This window comes from Podarcis bocagei (genome assembly GCF_964188305.1).
Source record: "Podarcis bocagei genome assembly, chromosome: 11".
In the NCBI taxonomy this organism is placed as follows: domain Eukaryota; kingdom Metazoa; phylum Chordata; class Lepidosauria; order Squamata; family Lacertidae; genus Podarcis; species Podarcis bocagei.
Genome location: NC_138136.1, coordinates 52,384,179 through 52,405,576, shown reverse-complemented (window position 1 = coordinate 52,405,576; position 21,398 = coordinate 52,384,179). Strand labels below are relative to the sequence as shown.

The 21,398-nt window shown below is 42.0% G+C and overlaps 1 protein-coding gene across 16 annotated transcripts in view; it reads right to left on the bottom strand.

Moving 5' to 3' along the window:
* TCF4 (transcription factor 4) overlaps positions 1-21,398 on the bottom strand; it is a 340,129-nt gene that overhangs the window by 12,015 nt on the left and 306,716 nt on the right. For 12 of the 16 annotated variants that reach the window (XR_014012865.1, XM_081212857.1, XM_081212856.1 and 9 more), the window contains 2 exons: positions 3,441-3,576; positions 37-199 (listed from right to left, as the gene is read on the bottom strand). Coding sequence is in view for 15 of the 16 variants with exons in the window: in XM_081212857.1 (XP_081068983.1) it covers positions 37-199; positions 3,441-3,576 (299 nt within the window). In the remaining variant the exon portion in view is untranslated. The remainder of the gene's footprint in view (positions 1-36; positions 200-3,440; positions 3,577-21,398) is intronic. The other 4 variants (XM_081212855.1, XM_081212854.1, XM_081212851.1 and 1 more) reach the window with 1 other exon arrangement.

Here is a 21,398-nt window from a genome sequence, read left to right as displayed (position 1 = left end):
GGAATTAAATGAAGCGACACTATTATATACTGTTACCTAGATCTTGACCTAGTAATTGATTTGATATCCTTCTTGTCGTCGTCTAACTTCTTGTCCTCAGAAGATTTTGCGTCCTGAAGGTTTTCGTCTCCCTCGTCATCAGATTTGATTTCGGAGCTCCCTGAAGATACGCTTTGTCCTTGAAGGCCAGTTGGCATGCCTAGGTGGGACAAACAAGCAGACACACATTTCCTGGTAATATAACTTAAGCAAAGGTATTAAGGAATTTGTATGCACATTCCTCAGAAGTGCAGCTATTGCTGTACTGTCTTTCCTTAACTGCAGAATTTCTTTTCACAAAGGGGGATTTTAAGGAAATAGTGGTTAAAACCGGTTCCCCAGCTCCAATTTCGTGGCTCTGGTCTATTCTGATCTGCTTTGGAAGCATCAACAATTTCAATGCCTACAGATCACCAGATTTAACTGGTGGTTAGAAACCATAATTGTGATCAAGCACACACATATCTACAATCAAGGGCAAGCAAAGATACTAGGCGATGAGACAACAAGAAGATCTTTCAACAGCATTTTCTGAAGGAGAATAAATTTAGGACTATCTAATTTTCTGAAGGGGTATTCTTAATTTATTTGGCTGCAAGCAGTCCTTCTCTACTGCACGGAAGTAAGTTGGGGGGGCTGGGGGGTTGGAGAAAGGCCAGCTATTGACAAGACCAGATAACACAGGGGAATAAATTGTTGTTAAGAAAGCCTATTCCTTAATACAAAAGGTACTCACTAGGCAAGTCACCAAATCCAATCCCCTGCAACGCAGGAAACTTTTGCCCAATATGGAGATCAAGCCCACAACCCTGAGATTAAAAGTTTCATTGAATATCTTCTGGGTTGACGGTATTCCACTCCAAGAAAGAAACAGAGACTCTGTTTTGGTCCCAATCTCCTATTCATGTACCATAAATTCTGCCAATGCCATCTTATTTGGGTCTATATAAGTCATGATGCTACCCTTCATCATTTCATTGGCTATGGACCCCAAACTGGTGTCTTAACAAATCTTTTAATTTTTTGCAGAGCCCCTTAAAACTGACTGCTCCTCATATTTTATAATCCTGACTTGCTGATTCATCTCTGTACTGCTCCTGATTTCCCCCTCAAATTTAGGTGCTACCTAGCTTGAGTAATACCGATCCCCATGTGCTGATTTTTCTCCTTAGTCTTCCAAATTCAGTTCCCCATTCATGCTCCCATCCTGTTTTCTTTAATGTGTGTATTCAGATATACTAGAATATTTTTTGCAATCCCCACTGGAATAATTTCCCAGTCCCCCGGTTCATGATCTGGCTTCCCCTTTCTAATTCAAAGAGGTACGTTCAACAATGAGCAATGCCTGTACCCCTGAGTATCTGCATTGTAAAATTCTTTTATACCAGTGGCTATGAATAATGCTCAGTTTAACTTATAAGATAGCAGAGCCTGATGTTCAAGTGATTTCAATCAATAATTTGTGGGGGGTAGGGGGACCTCAGGGTCTCACATTTCCTTGCAAAAAAAAAATTCTCCATCTTCTCCCCCACCCAAGTGTATGGTGTGGTAGAATGAGCCCTCGTGGTTAGCTGTGGGGTGATGCAACTCTCCATGGCAGTCCCCACCACTGGATGAATTAGCCCAGCAAAAGGGACAACAAGAGTGGACCAGAATGGAGACTGTTTCTATTTGGCCTGCTTCGGGTGAATAGGAGCCCAAACATGGGACGTAATCACTTTCAGTTTACCAGCGATGAAGCTGAGCACAACATAAGGGCTTTGCCTGCCCATCAATCACTGACCCTTACGTCTGCTACAAACCTATACTGAGCTCACTAAGGTCCCGTCCAAATACAACATCTGATGATTCCGAGGATAAACATATGCTGTTATAATGTTCAGGTATAATGGATTCTCCTTAAAACACTATATAAATTTATACTGTATTCTGACCCCTGGGCTTCAAATCAGTTATATGGACATTTGCTGTTTTGCATAAACAGGAAGGAGGAGGCTCCACTGGAGACTGGATACATATTACAGTCCACCCACCCCCGAGACATGACAGTATTATGGAAACATTGTTACTCATGATGTATACACTCATTTTTATTTTATTAATCTTAAATTCATTGCAGGCTTGCGCTTCAGAAACATGCAAAGCCAACCAAACTGAGGCAGAAGAAATCTATGTGTACATAACGAGCAGTAATGGTTCATTGTGTTCCCTCTAATAATTGTTGCTGTTGGCAGCTGTCTGTCTCAAGAGACAATGGAGTGTGCCCCTGGGGGTGAAGTCAGCCCGCTGTGTTAGCAGCACCGAAGTGACATCTTGGGGAGCAAGCCTGGGCAGTGTGTATGGAAGTCCAGGGCTGCCCAGAGGACAAGACCCCGCTCTTGGCCTTGCTGATGTGGTCAGAAGGAAAGCAGAACAGCATTTAGTAGGAATCTGCCTTATACCAAGGTCCTTCTAGCTCACACTCTGTCTGCTACAGCTCTCTAGAGTTTCAGACAAAGGCCTTTTCCAGCCCTATCCAGAGATGGACCTGGTACTTTTCTCATGCAAAGCTATGTGCTCAACAACAGAGCTACAATTTTTCTCGTTGATTGTCTGGATATAGCCTTGGCTCCAGTCAACTTCCATAATGCTGCTGCCTAGGTATTTATCAATGTCACAGGATCCCACCCCCCACTCCCAAAGCACAGTAAGCACCTGGACCATGAAGACAATTTACTTGAAAGCTTGCAGATGTGGTAATACTTTAGGGCTCTCTGCATCACAGAACTACCAATTCTCTCCAGTAAACAGGCCTCCTCATTAGAGTGTTCATGTAACTACATATCCTGTCTGCAAACAAACCCAAACTGTTTGTTTATTATATTTGCCTCATGCAGAAGCCCCTAGGCCAGGGATAGCCAATGTGGTGTTGCCTGCCAGATGTTGTGGACTACAATTCCTATGATGCAGGGAATTCTAGTCCATAATATTTGAAGGCTAGCACACTGCCTACCTTTATTCTACGCAAAGCACAGAAAACCAGATTTTAAAATTTGACAGCCAAATACAACTATTAATAGGGAAAAAAAGAAAAGCAACTTCAGCCCTGGTACAATTACACCGAAACAAATGAACAAGCATCTCCTATCCATGCAATAATCTAGTTAGCTGTTGCATCTAGCTAGTATTATGTTGCTATCGTTGGACTTGTATGTTTGAACTAATGATGAAGTCCAACAAATTGCTGCATCAACTTTAAAGGACATTGTTCGTCCAGTGGCAATGACAGTGCAACATCAAGGTCTACAAATACTGTGGAAAACCACATTGCATGACTGCACGCAGGTCTGCTGACATAATGGCGCAGGATTCAGTTATGGGACAAAAATGCATCACTCAGAGTCTGGCGCTCCCTTACTCACCTCTGTATGGATCTTGAGGCTGGTTTAAGTCGGGAGATGTAGCAGACTGTACTGGCAGCTGTGGGACTGGGACCTGATTTGGCACGAGTGGATGGCTGCCGCGGAGGCCAACAGCATCCTCACGATGAGCCCCAACCTGCAACAGAAGAGCGGCGGGGAGGCATTAATGGGAACCTGTTTGGGTGAAACGAAGGAGAGAAGCAGCAACTCCTAGAGACTGTACGGGCAGAGGCTGGAAAGAGACGTGGGCATTTAAGAATAATGCCAAGGTTCCCCATAGCGTTTCACTAGAGGGCGCCTGGGTACTGCTATAGGTACATACTCTGTATGTATATGCAAAAACACTTAACGCTCAGTAAGATGCTGTGCAGCACATTTAGTGACAAATACGGCAGAGGAGCTCAGGCAGGTAAAACGTCAAATTGCCTCTCCCAGGGTGCTGCAGTGGAGAGCACTGATTCGTACCCATCTGTCTTCTATCATGTCCGCCAACAGATCTGACAATTATCTTAATGCCCATATGCTTAATTGTGGGCTTCTCAATTCCCTCATTGCTATCAGAAATCCTGCAGGAATTTCAATTTGGCATCAGACTTTCGTTTTAGGGGGATAAGATTCTTGGGCCTGCCATTCCCCCCTCCCTTTCCTCCCCCCTCCCCACTTTCATAATGCCAGCTAAGCCTCTGACAGTGGGAGCCACTGAAGTTATCCGACATTTCCCCCCACCCCCACCAGTTTGGAGCAAACACATATATCTATCTATATATGTATAAAACACTTGGCTTTCCAAAAACTAGAAGCCCAGGCCCCACTCTAAATTAATCTTCACTGTTATGTCATTAACCACAGAATTTCAGCTCCAAAAGGGGCAGTTTTCTTTGCCAACGCAATGACTCTGGATAATATATCAATAAAGGTTTTATTAACCACACCAGCAATGCCATCATTGTAGGCATGATGGTGTCAGCATAATGGCACTATTGGCATTAATGGATGGAGCCAGAATAAGGGAGACAAAATTTCCGCACGCTGCACTGTTGTTCATTGCACCTGTGGGTTAAATCTGTTTTGAGTTTAAGTAAAGAAAAAGATACACAAGGACACAACACAGCCTTGCTATTCTAAGTGTGCAAGGAAACATACGAAATGGTTGCCTAATCAGATTGACTGGAAGTCTTATTTATGTACCACTTCTGCTGCTGCTCTTACTGACTACAACAATGTACCTGAAACTATTAAGGTCCTGTACAAATATAAGAGAACAAGACAAGGATCTCCCGAATAGACCTATTAGGGAGGAAAGGGAATGAAGGGAAAACAGGAAAGCGGGGCCTGCTAGAAAAGCTAGGGTGGAGAGATGCCTGCTAAGGAGTTGCTTGATGTCAAATGTCAGGTGGAGGGACATTCCAGGGGGAAGAGGGAGCAAGGGGAAAGGAACATAGATGGAAATAACATAAGAAGAGCCTGGTGGATCAGGCCCATTGCCCATCTAGTCCAGCATTCTGCTCACACCGTGGCCAACCAGGCTCACATGCAAAGCCCGCAAGCAGGACCTAAGCCAGGCTTCCTCAACCTCGGCCCTCCAGATGTTTTGAGACTACAATTCCCATCAGCCCTGACCACTGGTCCTGCTAGCTAGGGATCATGGGAGTTGTAGGCCAAAAACATCTGGACCTAAGCACAAGAGCGCTCTTCTCCCCTCCAGTGGTTTCCAGCAACTAGTATTCAGAAAGCATTACTGCCTCTGGTTGTGGAGGCAGAGCAGAGAAAGCAAAACCGGTAACCTTAAGTCTATCTAAGGGATTGGGGGAATAGGGGGAAAGGTCTGGGAGTAGCACGTAGAGAAAGAAGACAAAAGGGGTTTTTAAAAAAATCCCTCTGAGGGTAGCAGGAATGCAACTGCTGCTTGTCCACCTGATACATTTGAAATTTGCTGTTCCTGGGGACATGGCGGCCACTGGGTGCGCCATGTGGGAGAGCCGTGGGCCAGAGGAACAGGGCCACGGAATCCTTTGAAGGAAAGCCCATAGCACCGTGAAGATGAGATAATGAAGATTACATATTCCTGTGCAGCTGTTCTTCCTCCATGCAATTACCATTGTGCGACGGGGAGAGCAGGGGTGAGTCCACTGTCCCCTCCCCTTCCATACATCCCCACTCTGGCAGCCCCCCTCCACATGTTTGGGGCTGCACATCTGCAATGGGGAAGGCTCCTGGCCTGATGAGGGTACTAAGTGGGGAGGTTAATTGGCTGTAGCAGGCTCTCTGTTGCGACGTCCACCCCCAACATGTGGGGCATGTGGGAGTGGGCAAGGTCATAGGGTTCACCCCTCAAATGATGATAAGCATGTAAGGCTGGAGAACGACTGAACAGGTCGCCTTGCAAGATCAGGAATCTCAAAAGGTGGTAACAGCACAAAAAGAAGCTATGACATGTAGAAATTAAGTGAGAAGGAAATAGTCTTAAATTTATTATGATACCTTTGAAATCCAAAGCATGCTTAGAATGGTTTACACCTTGAAATGCAATTGCTTTTATTCCAGGCATTCCTTTTCAGTCAGGAATGGTTTCATCTTACTGTATCGGAACCCTGTGGGTCCACACAATATGGCATTTTGATTCCCTAATGGTATCATTCACTGATCAGAATTTGCAGAGGTTAAGAACAAGGAATGTTTCTAATCAGGCCTACGAGACAATATAGCCTAATTGTTACCAGGAAGACTGAAAGACAGATTAAAAAGAATTCTGCCAAGGCCAAGAAGAAGAAGAAGAAGAAAAGGCATGGTATACTAGGCATAACGTTGCTAATCCAAATAAAAAATTCCTTCCAGTAGCACCTTAAAGACCAACTAAGTTAGTTCTTGGTATGAGCTTTCGTGTGCATGCACACTTCTTCAGATACACTGAAACAGAAGTTGCCAGATCCTTCTATATAGTGAGAAGGTGGGGAGGGGTGTTACTCAGAAGGGTGGTGGGAATGGGAGATAGGCAGATAGCTGAGAGAGCCTCTTGACGACTCTTAACGACTGTAATAGGTCTTACAGGAAAAGGCAAGGGGTGGGAAGGTGAGAAATGGTTTAGTCATGTATAGTGAGATAAGAATCCAATGTCTTTGTTCAGCCCAGGTCTTTTCATGGTTTTAAGTTTGGTAATGAGTTGTAATTCAGCAGCTTCTCTTTCCAGTCTATTTCTGAAATTCCTTTGTAGTAAAACAGCTACTTTGAGATCTTGTATAGGATGTCCTGGGAGATTGAAGTGTTCTCCTACTGGTTTCTCTGTTCTGTGATTCTTGATGTCAGATTTATGTCCGTTTATTCTTTGGCGTAAGGTTTGGCCTGTTTGTCCAATATAGAGAGCTGAAGGACAATATAGAGAGCTTTATTTTGACTATGGCTACCTATCTACTACTGTTGCTAATCCACAATGACTATAAATGACAATTCTCCATTGAATGCATTTTAAAATTATTAATTTCAAGGCAATGGCCCTCTTATCTGGAGGACTTCCACAAACAGGAGTTATATGCAATAATCCCCAAATGGATCCAAGAGTCAAGTCCTAAAAAGAAATTCTAGAATGTTGAAAGACAAGTATAAAAAAGCAAGAAGGCACTGTACAGCCTAGAATGGAGTCCAAAGTTGAGATTCTACAATTGTTACAAGATGGCAATGAAGAAGCAGAAGCTGCTGGGCCAAATCCTGCCCTTAGAGAGTGTTGCCTGGCCCCTTAGTTGCCAACCTAGAGGAAATGTCTCTGACACAACAGAACTTGCTAGCACACCTCTTTAGGGAATGGGGACTGAAGGAATAACAACTCTCTTAATTCCTTAGACTGGCCCTTCAGAAATATTGATTGCTGACTAGGGTTTTAAAGAGGCTTTGAAATAAACGGCAAAGTGAAGGATTTTTAACAAATCTCAAAGATTTAACCGAGTCCTATTGCCTTGGGATTGTATGAGAAATAACAACTGTAGCCAACTACTGTTTTTTTCGTGGACAAATGCAGTTCAGGCACTGAAGGCAATTATCTGTTTTCATTCTTGGGTGGAGTTAATGTAAGAGTTATAATGATTTCATCTGGATCTATCATGTAATGAGAGAGAGAGAGAGAGAGAGAGAGAGAGAGAGAGAGGGAGGGAGGGGGAGAGGGAGAAGGCACACATATTACCATGACAATGGAGCAGATCTTTCCTGGCCAGTGTAAAGAGGTAATATATTTTGAAAGATCTCCACCAAATTAAAAAATCCCTACTAACCCATGTCCAAAATTTGGGAATAAGCAACTGAGAATGTCACTTCTGGACATTATAGAACTCTACAGTTCTATGATGCTATGATTTCTAGCTGTCATATGCAAGAACAATTTACACTGGATTTCCACCAAAGAAAAGTTCAGGTTTTTTTCCATATATTTTTTTAAAACACACAGACAAATGGACTGTAGCTTCTGAGTAAATGAGAAAGGAAGACCTCTTGCACTTTAAGAGCTACCAAATTGATTGTGGCAAGAAGCAGCATGGAGAACTGGTAAGTTTGTATGAAGAAACAGCTGTATAATGTTAGGCTAAAATGAATAAGCACATTTTAAGAGATGCAGTATTGGGACAAATCCATGCTCCACTGATGTCCAAGACCATGGATGAATACTGAGCACAGGTAAGCATTTGCTCTGGCCAGAATTTGGTATCATAATTTGGTATCATAAGACTATAGAACCCTTAGCCAAATAATGTTCAAAAGGACAAATGTGTGTGAGAGAGAGAAAGAGAGAGTGAGAGCACGGGGCAGTGGCTTTTGAATATTCGGGTTGAGAAAGCTGTCTGTTGATTACTGTCTATTGCAGCTGGAATGCAGTGCCACCCCAAACAATGCTTTGAACAGGAGCAAAAATCAAATTTCTCTCTGTGTGGCACAGGATAGAAAAGAGAGACAATGAACTGAAAAGCATTTTTTTTAAAAAAAATCAAACATTCCTCATCCTCAGCATGTACACACACATGCAACCTCAATCATTTGTCCTGTACTTATTATGAACAAATGAGGTAGAAAGGGGAAAGTATTATTTAGTACAACAATGGAGAAAGATAGGAGACTCACTGAGACATTTTCAAGTGGCATTTCCCTCCCCTGAACCACGTGGTGAGAATATGTAGCCAAGAAGCCACAGAATGAGAGAGGAAGACCTTATTCAGCTACTGGTTCAAAGCACAAATGTGAATATTCTGTGAAGCACTGATTGCTCTGTTTCTATGCAATTTGAGTGCGGTCCAGAAGGTCGGCCTGGGCATTGTCAAGCTGCTTGTAGCAGACCTTGAGGGCTTCCAGACGTTAAGAGCCCAATTTATTCCTGGTGAAATTCCAGTGATGGCAACAGAATTATGGCAAGGCCAGCTGGTGTAAAAGGATTCATTCAATCCCACTCTGGTTTCGTAACCCTTCTTCGTCTATGTGCAAATATAGCAAGCTGCTTTATGCAACATCAGACCAGTGGCCCATCCAGACTAGAATTAGCTACTCAGACTGGCAGCAGCTTTCCAGGCCCTCCTACCCAATAACATTTTGCTGATGATGATGCTGGGACTTCCTGCATGTCAAGTGTCTGCTCTATGACTGAGCACTTCTCTGGTTATTATTCTATAGTTCTTCCTCTTTCTTCTACCTCATTCTCAGGTAAACATGTCCTTGCAGGGATCAGAAGTATCCTAAGACATCCTTCTGACTTATTTGCAATGTCCAAGCTAGAATCAAAACTATGGAATCGGTTCCCTTCTGAATTAATGCAAGGGTCAACAGTGCTTGCTAAAAACGTCACTGATTTTCTCAACAGTACCAGTTGGCTGTGTTTCTTAATTTTAAATGCACATTCATAGGATGACACTGAAGTCTTCCCAGTAAGGTTCATAGAACAACTGTTTTGTATATTCTTTGTGTTCGCTGGCCTGATCTTTGGAGCAAAACCCTGCGTTATAAATAGGTTCAGTTTCAGTAACCTACCAATGAACCAAAGGAATGAACCAAATTCTGTTCTTGCTGTTTTCTCATTTTCAGCTTTTTAATAATAAGCAGCACACTTTGATGCTCTCTAATGGTTCCTTATTTCTGGCCTCCATCTAGGTTGCCATGCCCTCAACAGGAAACAATGCCTCTCCCTTTAAACAAGGAATGGGGAACCTGTTGACCTCCAGATGTTGCTGGCCTATAACTCACCTAATCATCCCTGACCATTGGATTGGCCATTCTGACTGAGGCTGATGGGAGTTGGAGCACAGCAACATCTGGAGAACCACTGACTCCCCATCCCTGAAAGCTCTGGGTGTGAGGCAGCAGCCACTGTGCTTCCTACCCAGATTCTCCACCAGTTCTATTGCCTGGCCTGCAACTGCTATGGACAGCGGGCTAGAGGACGAGGCGATGAGTGAAAGGGCAGGTGCAGGATGGAGTGTGAGGTAAAACAACTGGAACTTTGCCCAGAGGCTTGGTATATTTAATGGAACTACCCCAGGCAAGAATCTGACAGCCCTGCAGCCTCAACCTGCCCTCTTTTCTTCCACGATCTCCAAAACATTTCCTTGCTTTATGGTAACCTGAATGCTAGATCCAGAGCAAAATAAACTAAAATTGACAAGGTGCGAATAATTTAATCTGACGGCAGAATTGCTGTGGAATCAAGAGAAACATATGCACGCTTAACTTCTATTGCCATCATTGGGATCCGAGCAGCAAGATTTCAATTTGGGCAGGAAAACTTTCTCTAGATTGTGGTTTCTTGGCACACCCACTGGCTACCTCCCTGAATGTGGATTTTCTACTTGCCTAGAGTACACATGGCTCTGTACACGGCTACATCTGTACAAGCAGGCATAAAAACCTCATTCACATTAAACTGTTAAGTATACATATTTGATAGATGAGATCATCCCCTCCCACCCCCCCACCCAGTAAACACGGAAAGAAAAGTTGATGTATTCTCACTGTAATCAGACACCCATCGACACAGAAAACTGTTTTGGTGTCTTTGAATCGTAATCTCCCCGTGAAATATCAATTATACCTGACAGGCTCAGAGTGTTAAATTCCAGTTTCAATTACCCTGCCAGTATCTGTCATATCAAAGGAAGGCAAAATGTATTTGCTCTAACGTGGAAAAAAACACACCATTTAGCCCTAAAAGCGCATCTTTAAAAGTGGTAAGAAACACTCATCCAAATGTTAACTTTTATTGCACACAGATGGGCACTCTGAAGTTTTTGAATTGTGGGCAGCAGATAAAAGCTGCAAAAAATTAAAACAATGGAGGAAGGTTTCTTATGAAGTTATGAGAAGTATACCCTGCTGCTGCTTACAGTTAACTCTTTTCATACTGAGGGGCAGAACTTCAAAAGTTTTCTTACTTTTGAGGTATAATTACTTTAAAGAAAATTGAAACCAGTTCTCAAAAGAAAGCAAATGGGAGAAATTGGTGTATCTTCACAGCTTTGGAATTCTCAACGAGAAACATGAGGCAAAAAAAAAGAGGGGGGTGCACATTGCACCTTTGTTTTTGTTTGTTTTTTTAAACTGTCTTAACACTGCAATCCTAACCAGAAGCAAGTGCTGGTTTACTCCCAGGTAAGGATAAGAATATCTGTAAATTTCGGTTTCTCTCAATGGCTCATATATTTCCCAATTTTAATTCAGTCCTCCACATTTCCACATCAGTTTGTGGCTGTTGTTTTCAACAACTACAATGTCCTCATGAAAATTCACGAATTTCTCCTAATACACACGTTTTTGCAAACCAATTCCCCCTAAAACAGTGGTATTTTGTATGTTATTTTCACTAGCATGTACATTTCATCAGCCACTGCCCTAGCGTATGCATTTCTGTACACATTACTTGGCTGGAGAACTTCACTGCAAAATTCAGAGAACTGCGAATTTTGAAAGATTGGTGTGTTTTGGTTCAGGAAGTGATAATTAAGTAGGATTGCCTATAAAATTCAAACTGAAATTAATTTCTCCCACATCCCTACACCCAGGTAAATTGCAGCCTAAATCTCATCAGATCAATGGATAACCAAATCTCCCACTACTGAATGCCACACAACACCTTGACCTGAATCAAAATTCTGTTACACTTTTTAGTAATCTAGAATTCAGAGTGGGTCTCGTACATTCATAACCATGTGAACAGATTGCCAATATTGTTTTGATGTATAGCATAGCCTTGGTGTGTTCAAGGTGGGCATCATAATTATAAATGAAATAAAGGGCTCTCAACGGCCACTAGCTATGATGGCTATGTTCTACCTCCACTGTCAGAGGCAGTGTGCCTCTGAATGACATTTGCTAGGAATCACAAGTGAACTGAGTGCAGTTTGGCTCCCTATAGGGATCCAAATGGCTACTGTGAGAACAGGATGCTAAACTAGATGGGCAACTGGGCTGATCTAGTCCCCTCTTCCCACCCAAGCAACTTGCTTAAAAATTGAAAAACTGCTCCGCTAGTTGGTCCTCGGAAAATGCATTACTTCACTAAGTTTTTAAATATGTTTTGGTCTAGGTTAATAGTGAAAATGTGTGAAACAGTTAAAAGATTGATTGTCGCAGGACTGGAAAAGATTTTTTGCCTGAACTATTGGGCAGCCACTACCAATCAGGGGACATATTACTGAGCCAGATAGATCAGTGGTCTGACAGTATAAAGGAGCGTCCTCTATACTGTATGCTATTGAAGTGAGACACTTTGGAAAACCAATCCTGGTCAGCCTCCTTTTCGTAAGAAAAACTGGGCACCTGCAATCAATGAAGATAGAGCTTGTCAAGAAAATAAAGCTGTGTTGCCAAAGCCGTTACTGACTAATGCACGTTTGGAAGAATACAGCCAACCAAATAAAACAATGGTAAGTCCTTATGCACACCCTATTTAATACGTTTTAAATGATGACCATTTTAAAAAAGAATCCAATTAGAAGTGTTAACGAAAAAGGCAAGGAAAGATGATGGCAAGCAGTCCACAAGGTGATGTATGTTAACATGAGCCCAACACTGTCAAAACGTATAAGCTGGATGGAAAGCAGGTTTGTGCACAGCTCTTATAAACTTCCATGGCTAAGGAAAAAGGGAATGACGAAGGACACTTCCAACAGAATCGGGTTCTCACACTGTGTGTGCATGTTATTGGTCCGAATTATTCACTCTTATTTAACTGTGCTCAAAGTCTTTCATCTCCATGCTATACAATAATAGTTTCCATATGACTGGTGGCTTAGCTATAAATAAGATCAAAAGCAAAAGAAAGGATTTCATAGTAACCCCGGGGGGGGGAGAGGGAGAGAATCAGTATGAGCAGCATTAAATCAAGAAAAAATAGCAAAGTTTAACAGTTTTCTTTTTAATACAGAAAAGTACCACAGAGTAATAAGCAGCTTTCCAAACAGCTTATGAAAAAGGCATTCTGCAAGTGGTCGTCATGTGCAAAATCCATTTAAACGTAACCAAAAGTGGCAAAGCAGAAGTTTGGCTTTCAAGAGAGAGCGAGAGCGAAAGAGAGAGAGGTACAGTGCCACGTCTTAAGTAGAGGGAGCAACCAGCTATAAACAAGGGGAGGGGGAGTTATTTTCATGTTTCTGCATACTGTAAGAGAAGACAATATGGCAGCACTCCACACATTTTTCTATGCTCTTCCTGTTCTGTTCTTTTTAAAAAAACAGGGGTGGCGGGGTTGGATAATCTAGTATTATCATCATTATTATTGAAAGAATTGCGACATTGCTCAACTCGGGCCCATGAGCTCCGCACAAAAGGAAGTTTTATTTGGCTTCACATGTCCACTCAATGGGAAGAGCCAACTTCTCAAACTAATTTTCTTCTAGAGATGCAAAAACAACAATGCTAAGCTCCATCCCCTACTGGACAAACAGATGTTAATAATCCACAGGAGGGGATGCAGTTCCTTTGTGCCTATAGACAGCTAACACATGCACTTTTGCAGTGTTTTAATACATCTGAGGACATTTCTTGCCCTTTGGGAGGCTATCTTATGGGGACTGCTGCCTCTTTCTCCCGCTGCAGTCACACACTTACTCCTCTCTCTAAGCACCTAAATTGGCTGATTTGGCATTCTTTGTTTAACCCACAAGGTGGAAAGGAGACCGCGGTGCTTTAAAATGTGAATCGAGCAAAGCATGGGGAGCAGCGATCTCCGCTGCCAATGAAATAAAGTCAGCAATGATTTCCTTCCTACGGAGATGATTATTCATTTTACATACTGGCTGAATTTGGAGACGCTCAAGATCCAAAAGCTACGGGATTAGGAATATTAGCGTTTAGCTGTACGTAATGGCCCTGCCAGCGCAACCCACAGAGTCAAAATAAACAGTGAAATGGGGTAGGCTGGATGCCTTATTCTTAAGGAAGAGAAGAATATCTTTCAAGAGACACATGCAGCTAGCCCTGTCTCTCCCTCTTTCTTCCCCACTTGCTTCTAAGCACCTGTTGAATGGTGACCTCAACTCTACACCTCAAGATTCAGACGTTTTACAAAACAGCATTTTAAACAAAAGACAGCTGTTTCTCATCTACGCTACAGGGGAAATAGAAATCAGGGCAGCGCTGGAGAAATGTTACCCAGAGACTTCCTATTCTCCAATAACTTTCACACACCCAGCTGCACAATGGAGCCATCCATGTGTGGAAAAGCAGGGAACACAGGCTAATGCTAAATTAAAACGTGGAAACCAAATACTACTGTTTTAACAATACACCTAATTAGTTAGTTTCAAATGAATGAAGCCATTGTATTAGGTTTTTGGGTTTTTTAAAGTGTCATTTTATATAATGTCTGGATCCCCTGCTATCACTGTTATACTAAACATCAACACTATAGTGCAAAAATGATTTTAAGTGTGTGATATAATTATACAGAATTTGTAATGGTTACAAAATTAGATAGGCCTCAAACATTATATAAAATGATTGGCTGCAGCCCCTTTTTAAATGATTCAACAAGATGTTTTATTGTTTGTGAAAGAAAACCTTTTTTTCAATTAAAAAAAAGCAATGTCACAATACCTTTTTGCATTATTGTGATAATGCTAAATGTGACAAGAGTTAAGCAATGTATTCCTTTTACTTAGTAAACAAGGCACAGCCTTTAAGATGATTTTAAGTTGTTCCCCTCTTTTGATACAAATGCCATAAAACAACTGCTACTTTATTTCCTAAGGGCGGAAAATTCCATGAGTTAATCTAATTTGGATGTTTAAAAACACACGGACAAGCATGTGGTCTTCCTGTGTGCGATCATGTGAAGCAAACAGGCAAATTGACAGCAGTATCCCCCAAACATAGCAGGCTGGATCCAAATGTGCCTTTTCATGAATGAAATGCACCCTTTTGTTTGTGGAAGGGGCTTGAATGCAGTGGAATGGAAAGTTAGGGGTAAGGGATTCCCCCCCCCCTTTTTGCTGGTTTTCCCTTCTCCCTTGCAGCGCCTCCTATGCTGTTTACGAAAGTTCCACAGCCCACCAGCACAGATTTTTAAGGATGCGGGGAGAAGATGCAAGCGCAATCTTGGAACTCCACTCACAGAATTTTCAATCGGCATAATAAGCTGTTTTGCACATAAAACTATGGCTTACTGCAAATGTACAGGTTCCTACTCTGGTCCTGCTGCTGCTGTGCTGCCATCAGGAAAGCCATAGTTTGGCTTAGTGTGTTGTCTGAACCTGGGCTTGTGGTTTGTCATGCTCCAAGCCATCAGTAGTTGCCAGGACTTGTTTTAAGGCTTACAGCTTGTGGTTTGTCCAGAGGAGGCCAACAAAGAATCTGAGTTTGGACAACATGCCACGCCAAACCATGGAAGGATCAGGCTCACAGGAGAAACAAAGCAGCTGTGATCCATTCGTGCTAATCCCGAGACTCGTTTAGTGTTATGTGACTTAGTTCACAGCAGGAGGACTGGGGAAGGAGTGTGGTGGCTGCAATCTCATCCCTGGGAAGCCCTCAGATTTGTGTGTTATAGCATGAAGCCATGGTTTGGCTCAGTGTTATGTGCAAACCAGCTCTCTGCTTCTGCAACTCAACATTCGTTGCACGGGCATGAAAAACATATACCTCACAATTCATCATACAAATGCCACTTTGCCAAACCCTCTTTAAACATCTCTAAACAAAATCGTCCAATATTCGTACAGTGGCAGGAGCTGTCCGAAGTCAGAACAATGGCTGTCTGTCATGTAAAAAAGGCGTTATCAGCTTGCTAACCACAATATTCTCTTTCTTTAGTAGATTTTCCCCCAAAATATGCTGTACTTTTCTGGGCCAGCCAATTTTATATTTGGGTGTATTTGAAGCCCTATTTTCACAGTGTATCCTGTGCAATCACAGACAAACATCCATGTTGCAGGTAGATCAGTTTTTATGTTACAGAGACTACAAAGCAAAGGCCTGGACAACTTGGGTGCACCTAAATTATTTCAATGACTGAAGCCTCTCAGAACACCTTATCTCAATTCCTGTGATAGTCTCTTTCAAAAGTCCTCACCTCTTGTATCTGATGACAGGGAACTGTTCTGATTCCCACTGGAGAGAGAACTTGCCCAGCAGAGGGCAAGATAGCATTTTAAGAATCTTGACATATATGGTTCAAATCATGTTTATCTAGTCCAGTACTGTCTCCTGTGGTTGGCAGTGGTCTCCAGACATACCTGGTTCAAATCATTTATCTAGTCCAGTACTGTCTATGTTGGTTGGCAGTAGTCTCCAGGGTCATAGGCAGAAGGTTTTCATATTGGCCTCCTTTGCACAACACAGTAAGCCCTAGTTAATGGTTCACTGTATACACACTGATCTCGTGAGCTATGCTCCTCTCTGCTTGCACCCTGGAGAAACAGAGCATTATCTCTGGCTTTGCATTACGACCAAAGAGCACCACAACTAGAAGTGGTGGTTTGTTTGGAGTGGGAGGAAAACACAATGACCAGTTCAGACATAATCTGAGCCAGGGATGATGGTTTGTTGCTCCTGCACAGAAGTGGAGGTGAGAAAATCTGGCTATCCCATTTTATGTTGCACACTGGAGAAGACAGAATCCTGTCCTGGAAGCCCAGCTGCTATAGGCCAGAATTAAGAAGCTAAAAGAGTCGTGCTTTTGGGGACTAGTGGGCTGCTTTCTTTCAGGAGGGAAAACAGACCAACTTATATGAATGAGTCTTTGGCCTGTAACTCCTGCAGTCTTTCTGAATGGCCTCAAGTTAGTTAAAGTTTGTTGAAACAGTAAAAATCCACCATCTAATGATCTCTTTGGAATCCCACGCCTGACTCCACTACCAAGGTTAAAGGAATATCTATACATAGCTGATGGCTGTAGTACAAGCTATCATTTATTCTGATGAATGGAAGTTTTCACTTGAGATTTTTAAATAGACGCTGGTTGGCCATCTGCCAGGAGTTCTTTACCTATGGTTCCCGCATTGCAGGGTCTTGGACCAGATAACCTTTCGTGGTCCCCTACAATTCTATGAATGCACTGCCATCAATGTACATGGGACTGCTTTTAGAAATTCATAAACAGAAAAGGAGGAAGGCAGGTCTCTAATCCAGAGAGCTCAGAAATCTAAATTTGGACTGTGGGAGCGACAACACAGGCAAGAGAGAAATGGAAGAGCAAGGGACGAATGTAAGGAAATGCAAAGATTGCAAATGGTAACCTTGATTACTAGGGCCGAAGGGGAGGATTTAAGAGGCTAAGGCAAAAGCTTCGTGGAAAAGGTGAGTTCCAAAGATGAATCAGCAGCTGCAGGAGAGAAGCAGCACTGCACACATGCCCTTCTTTTTATTAATATTAGAAGCTGTTGTGGTTTTTCTTCCCACGAGCAGCAGAATTCATATAGGAGTGTGTGCTGGTGATTTGATAAGAAAAGACTTCTGGAAACTAACTTGCGTTCTGGACCATGTCTCAGATTACTTTAAATGTACCCCCTTCCCCACATCCCCCACCCCCCAAAAGGTACAAAGCTGACAAAGGAAGGTGTACAGTGGGCAGAGCAGCTCCCAGCAGCACATTCTGAACAAGTTTCCGGTCCATACCTCCCACTGCTACTTTATTTACTGCAGCTGGCCAAAGTTTTATAGCCTGTTTCATGTATTAAAATTCAAATGTGGAAAACATTACCAGTGTCCTCCTTGATTTTTTTTTTTTATTTCTCTCCCCCCCCTTTCAACTTCCTTTTCAGTGTGGAATGTATCAAATGGTCAAAGGCTAACTTAAGACTGACTCTACTCAAAAACTATTTCCTTTGTTCTTGGTGTTTTTACTTCAAAATTTAGACCAGTTTTCCAGAAAGAAAATAGCAGCCCTGATGCTTTCTCACAAGCAACAGTTTCAGACAGTGAATAATGCTGTCTACGAACTACCAGAAACTGGGGTTCTCTGCCCCCTCCTGCTAGAGGAAACAAAGAGTGGCATTTGCAAAGCCTTCACTAGCTTGTCTTTGGCAGAGTTTTTTCTGTTTTTTGGTCATGTTTCCAAAAGAAATTGCCTGCCAGTCACTGGTGTTACTGTGTTAACTGTACTTTGTGCCTGAGGTTCATTTATTATTTTATAAATTTCGCATAAGCAAACAGGAACTTGAGATCAGCGGCAAAATCAACACACGAGTTTCATACTTTACATGCTGCATAATCACCATTTGATAAAGAAAGCAAACAAACCAGAGGACAAATACCTGCTCTTTCATTGCAGGAAGCCAAATTCAAGGGTCAGATATTTCCATCAAGAACTATATGCCGAGCTGACATTTCTGGCCGCCCTCCCCCCGCCCCCAAGTCTTTCCTTAGCTACATCTGGCATATAAGAGAGAAGTACATATTTATGGAACAACTCTCTCTGAAGTGATGCCCTGGGTGCATGTTGCATCAGTTTAACATATGCAATGCAAAAAAGGAGAGAGAGAAAGAAAAGCTACCCAAGAAGTTGGGGGGGGGGGAGAGATGGAACCTCTCCTCTCTCTCTTGATTGAGAGCAGATATACAGGAATAGTTGCAAGTCACAGATCTGGCTTTTAATAGAGCCAGATTTCTTCATTAAAAGCAGTATTGTTTAAACACGATGCGGTATGTGTTTGTGCATGGAATCACTTCGTACAAACCCAAATCTTAAGATCCTATGTATCCCAGGGGAACCTAATACATCACCAGAGGGCAATCTAAATTACAAACCAGAATTTCCTTTTTTGTGTGTGAATTCTCAGCAACTACGGTGCAGAAACAAAATCGTGCCTGGTTCATGATATTTTTTATTGGGGAAAGTCAGGAATGAGGATGCTGAAAAAGCATCTTTCCAGCTTCCTGGTCTAGTGGGTAGACTATTTCAAGCAAGCATTTATGTAGTTGTCTATAAATTCCTATGGTCTACTTCTAGCCTTTAATAATACAGTGCTCAAAACACCATTGCTTTTAACTTTACTTTTAAGAGGCAATGTCTGCAGAGTTCCTTTGTTTAAATGGTCCTTCTCTCCGCATTTTTAATGACAAACAAAACTCAGTGGTAATAACTGCCATAAATCCACTGCCTTTCATCTTGATTTGAATTAGGAGGCTGGCTACATACAGCAACACTGATTTGTAAGCATTAAACCTGGGCAAAGAGTAAGTATTTAGCCAAGAGCAGCTGGTCCAAATCACATGTTTTTAAAGGGAGAACTGGAATAATGAGTTCTGAATGTAGCCCATTGCTGTTCTGTTAATGCACCATAATTCCTTGCAGAGAGTTAGTCCTGACATTTTTCAGTGCTGTCCCTAAACTGCTAAGATGCTACTTCATAACCCAATATATGCTTCCCCCGCCTTTCTTTTTGGTGCATATAATCTGGACATGGACTTCTGGCCAGAGTGATAGATCAAACTGGTCCCTATTGTAGGATCTTCTGGGCTGGCTTCCCATTTTGGCAACACTCGTTTAGAACTCTCAGCAGACATGTCAAGTGAAACACATGCAAATTCTCTGGGACTGAGTACAGGAGTAAGTGCACAAGAGATTGCAAACCATTCCATTGGACATTTTATGTTAGTTATTTCAGAGCTGTAGAGTTTTACAATGATGTTTGCATGTGTCTTATTATTCATCATAGAGGAACAGAAATTTAACCATGACAAGATAACCATAGTCTTCAGAGCTTACTGAATCAGATGCTCCTTGTCTGGAAAATATCAGCAGTGCAGTTTCTACCATGAAAGCCAGATTAAAATAAATTGTTTAAAGGAAATTGACACATTTGGATCCAAAACACGAAGCTTGGAGAGCTATGATGGAAGAATGGAATCATAGATTTTTCTGGCTCCTATTAGATATGGCCTCAGGTAGAACTCAGGTCACAATTCATAAATACATAATATTGAAGTAGTTTGCCTAATGGACCTAATTAACTGATGTTTTTGTTTTCTATCAAATTAAGTCTCCCCTCAATGGGAATGAACTGTGAGCAGTACATTTTTCAGGGGTGAGTACCTAGTTTCTGCAATGAAAAAGCAGGTGTGCTTTCTTAAGACATTTGTTTGCTTTTATTGTCAAATGGTGATTAAGCAGCACATTAATAATGAATCATTGTGTTGATTTTGCCATGGATCTCAAGTTCCTCTTTGCCTATATGAAATTCATAAAACAACATGTATTTATGGGATGAACCAGACGGTAGACTCTACCGCAGTATTTGCTTTCTTGTACATCTTTCAACCAGACCCAAAAACCTCACAGGATGTTCCTTGGGTTTCGACATGGGGAACTCTATCGACTACCTTTCAGCTTTTCGTATATGTGCTGCCAAAGCGAGCACAACTACCTTTCGGCTTTTGTACTAAAAGGCAGGTTTCCTGCTCTAACTAAATTTTCCACAACATTCTCAGCAGCAGTTACTCGCAACAAATTTATCTTATTCAGTGTAAAAGTGACCATTCAGTCATTTGGATGGTTTTGACAGATGTGAGATTGCTGGTTTAGTTCATGTCAGTAACTGTAGTGCAATTTTATACCTGATTTTAATTATACTTGGTTTTATTCCAGTTATGCTGGAGATTGTTTGCCTGTCTCTGACAGTCTGCAAACTCTTTACTGTGCATTGTAATGGTCAATTGGATGAACAATAAACCAGAACTTGACTTGACAAACACCAAAATGAATGGAATTCAACATTGTGCTCCTCTGAATGCTTCATCAGCAAAAGCATTTCATCTTGCCAGACAGAATGACCCCTCCTCTCCTGTTCCCATGCTGTTCTAGGGTTTCTCCTGACCCCTCCTCAATCTAATTTCGGGGAGCATGGGGTTAGGGGGTCCCATTGAAGAAGCTGAAGTTCCTGCATGAAGTTCTGCTGATGGAATTCATTCATTGAATGATATTTGTGAAAGTAGGCACCACCAGTTTAGTCTCATGTTATAAAACAGTTTTATATTTGCTGACTGTCAACATCCAAGTAGTAATTATGATTGCCTGAGCTGAGCTTCTATACATTCAGCCACTGATTATCTTGAATAATAGAATACAAAGATAACACAGAAAATAGTAACTTTAAAAATTATTCACAATGAAAGTCAATGCAGACATGGGAATCTGTAAGAGGAGAAGGATTCCTGAACTGAAGGGAGTGGAGGAACCAGATTTAGACAGTACTCCTATAACCATGCACCAGGGAGTAAGCCCCATTGAATTCAAACTACTCCAAGTGTGCAAAAGAGGGCAACCAAAGTGATAAAGGGGCTTAGGCAACTTCCTTATGTGGAAAGGTTACAACATTTGGGTTTTTTAATTTGGGGTGGGCAAGACCAGTAAGGGAAAACATGACCGATGTAAAATTTAAGCATGATATGAAAAAATTAGCTAGGGAAGAAGTTTTCTACCTCACTCACAACACTATAACTAGGGTAACACAATGAAGATCAGGACAGAGAAAAGGAAGTTCTTATTCACACAGTGCATAT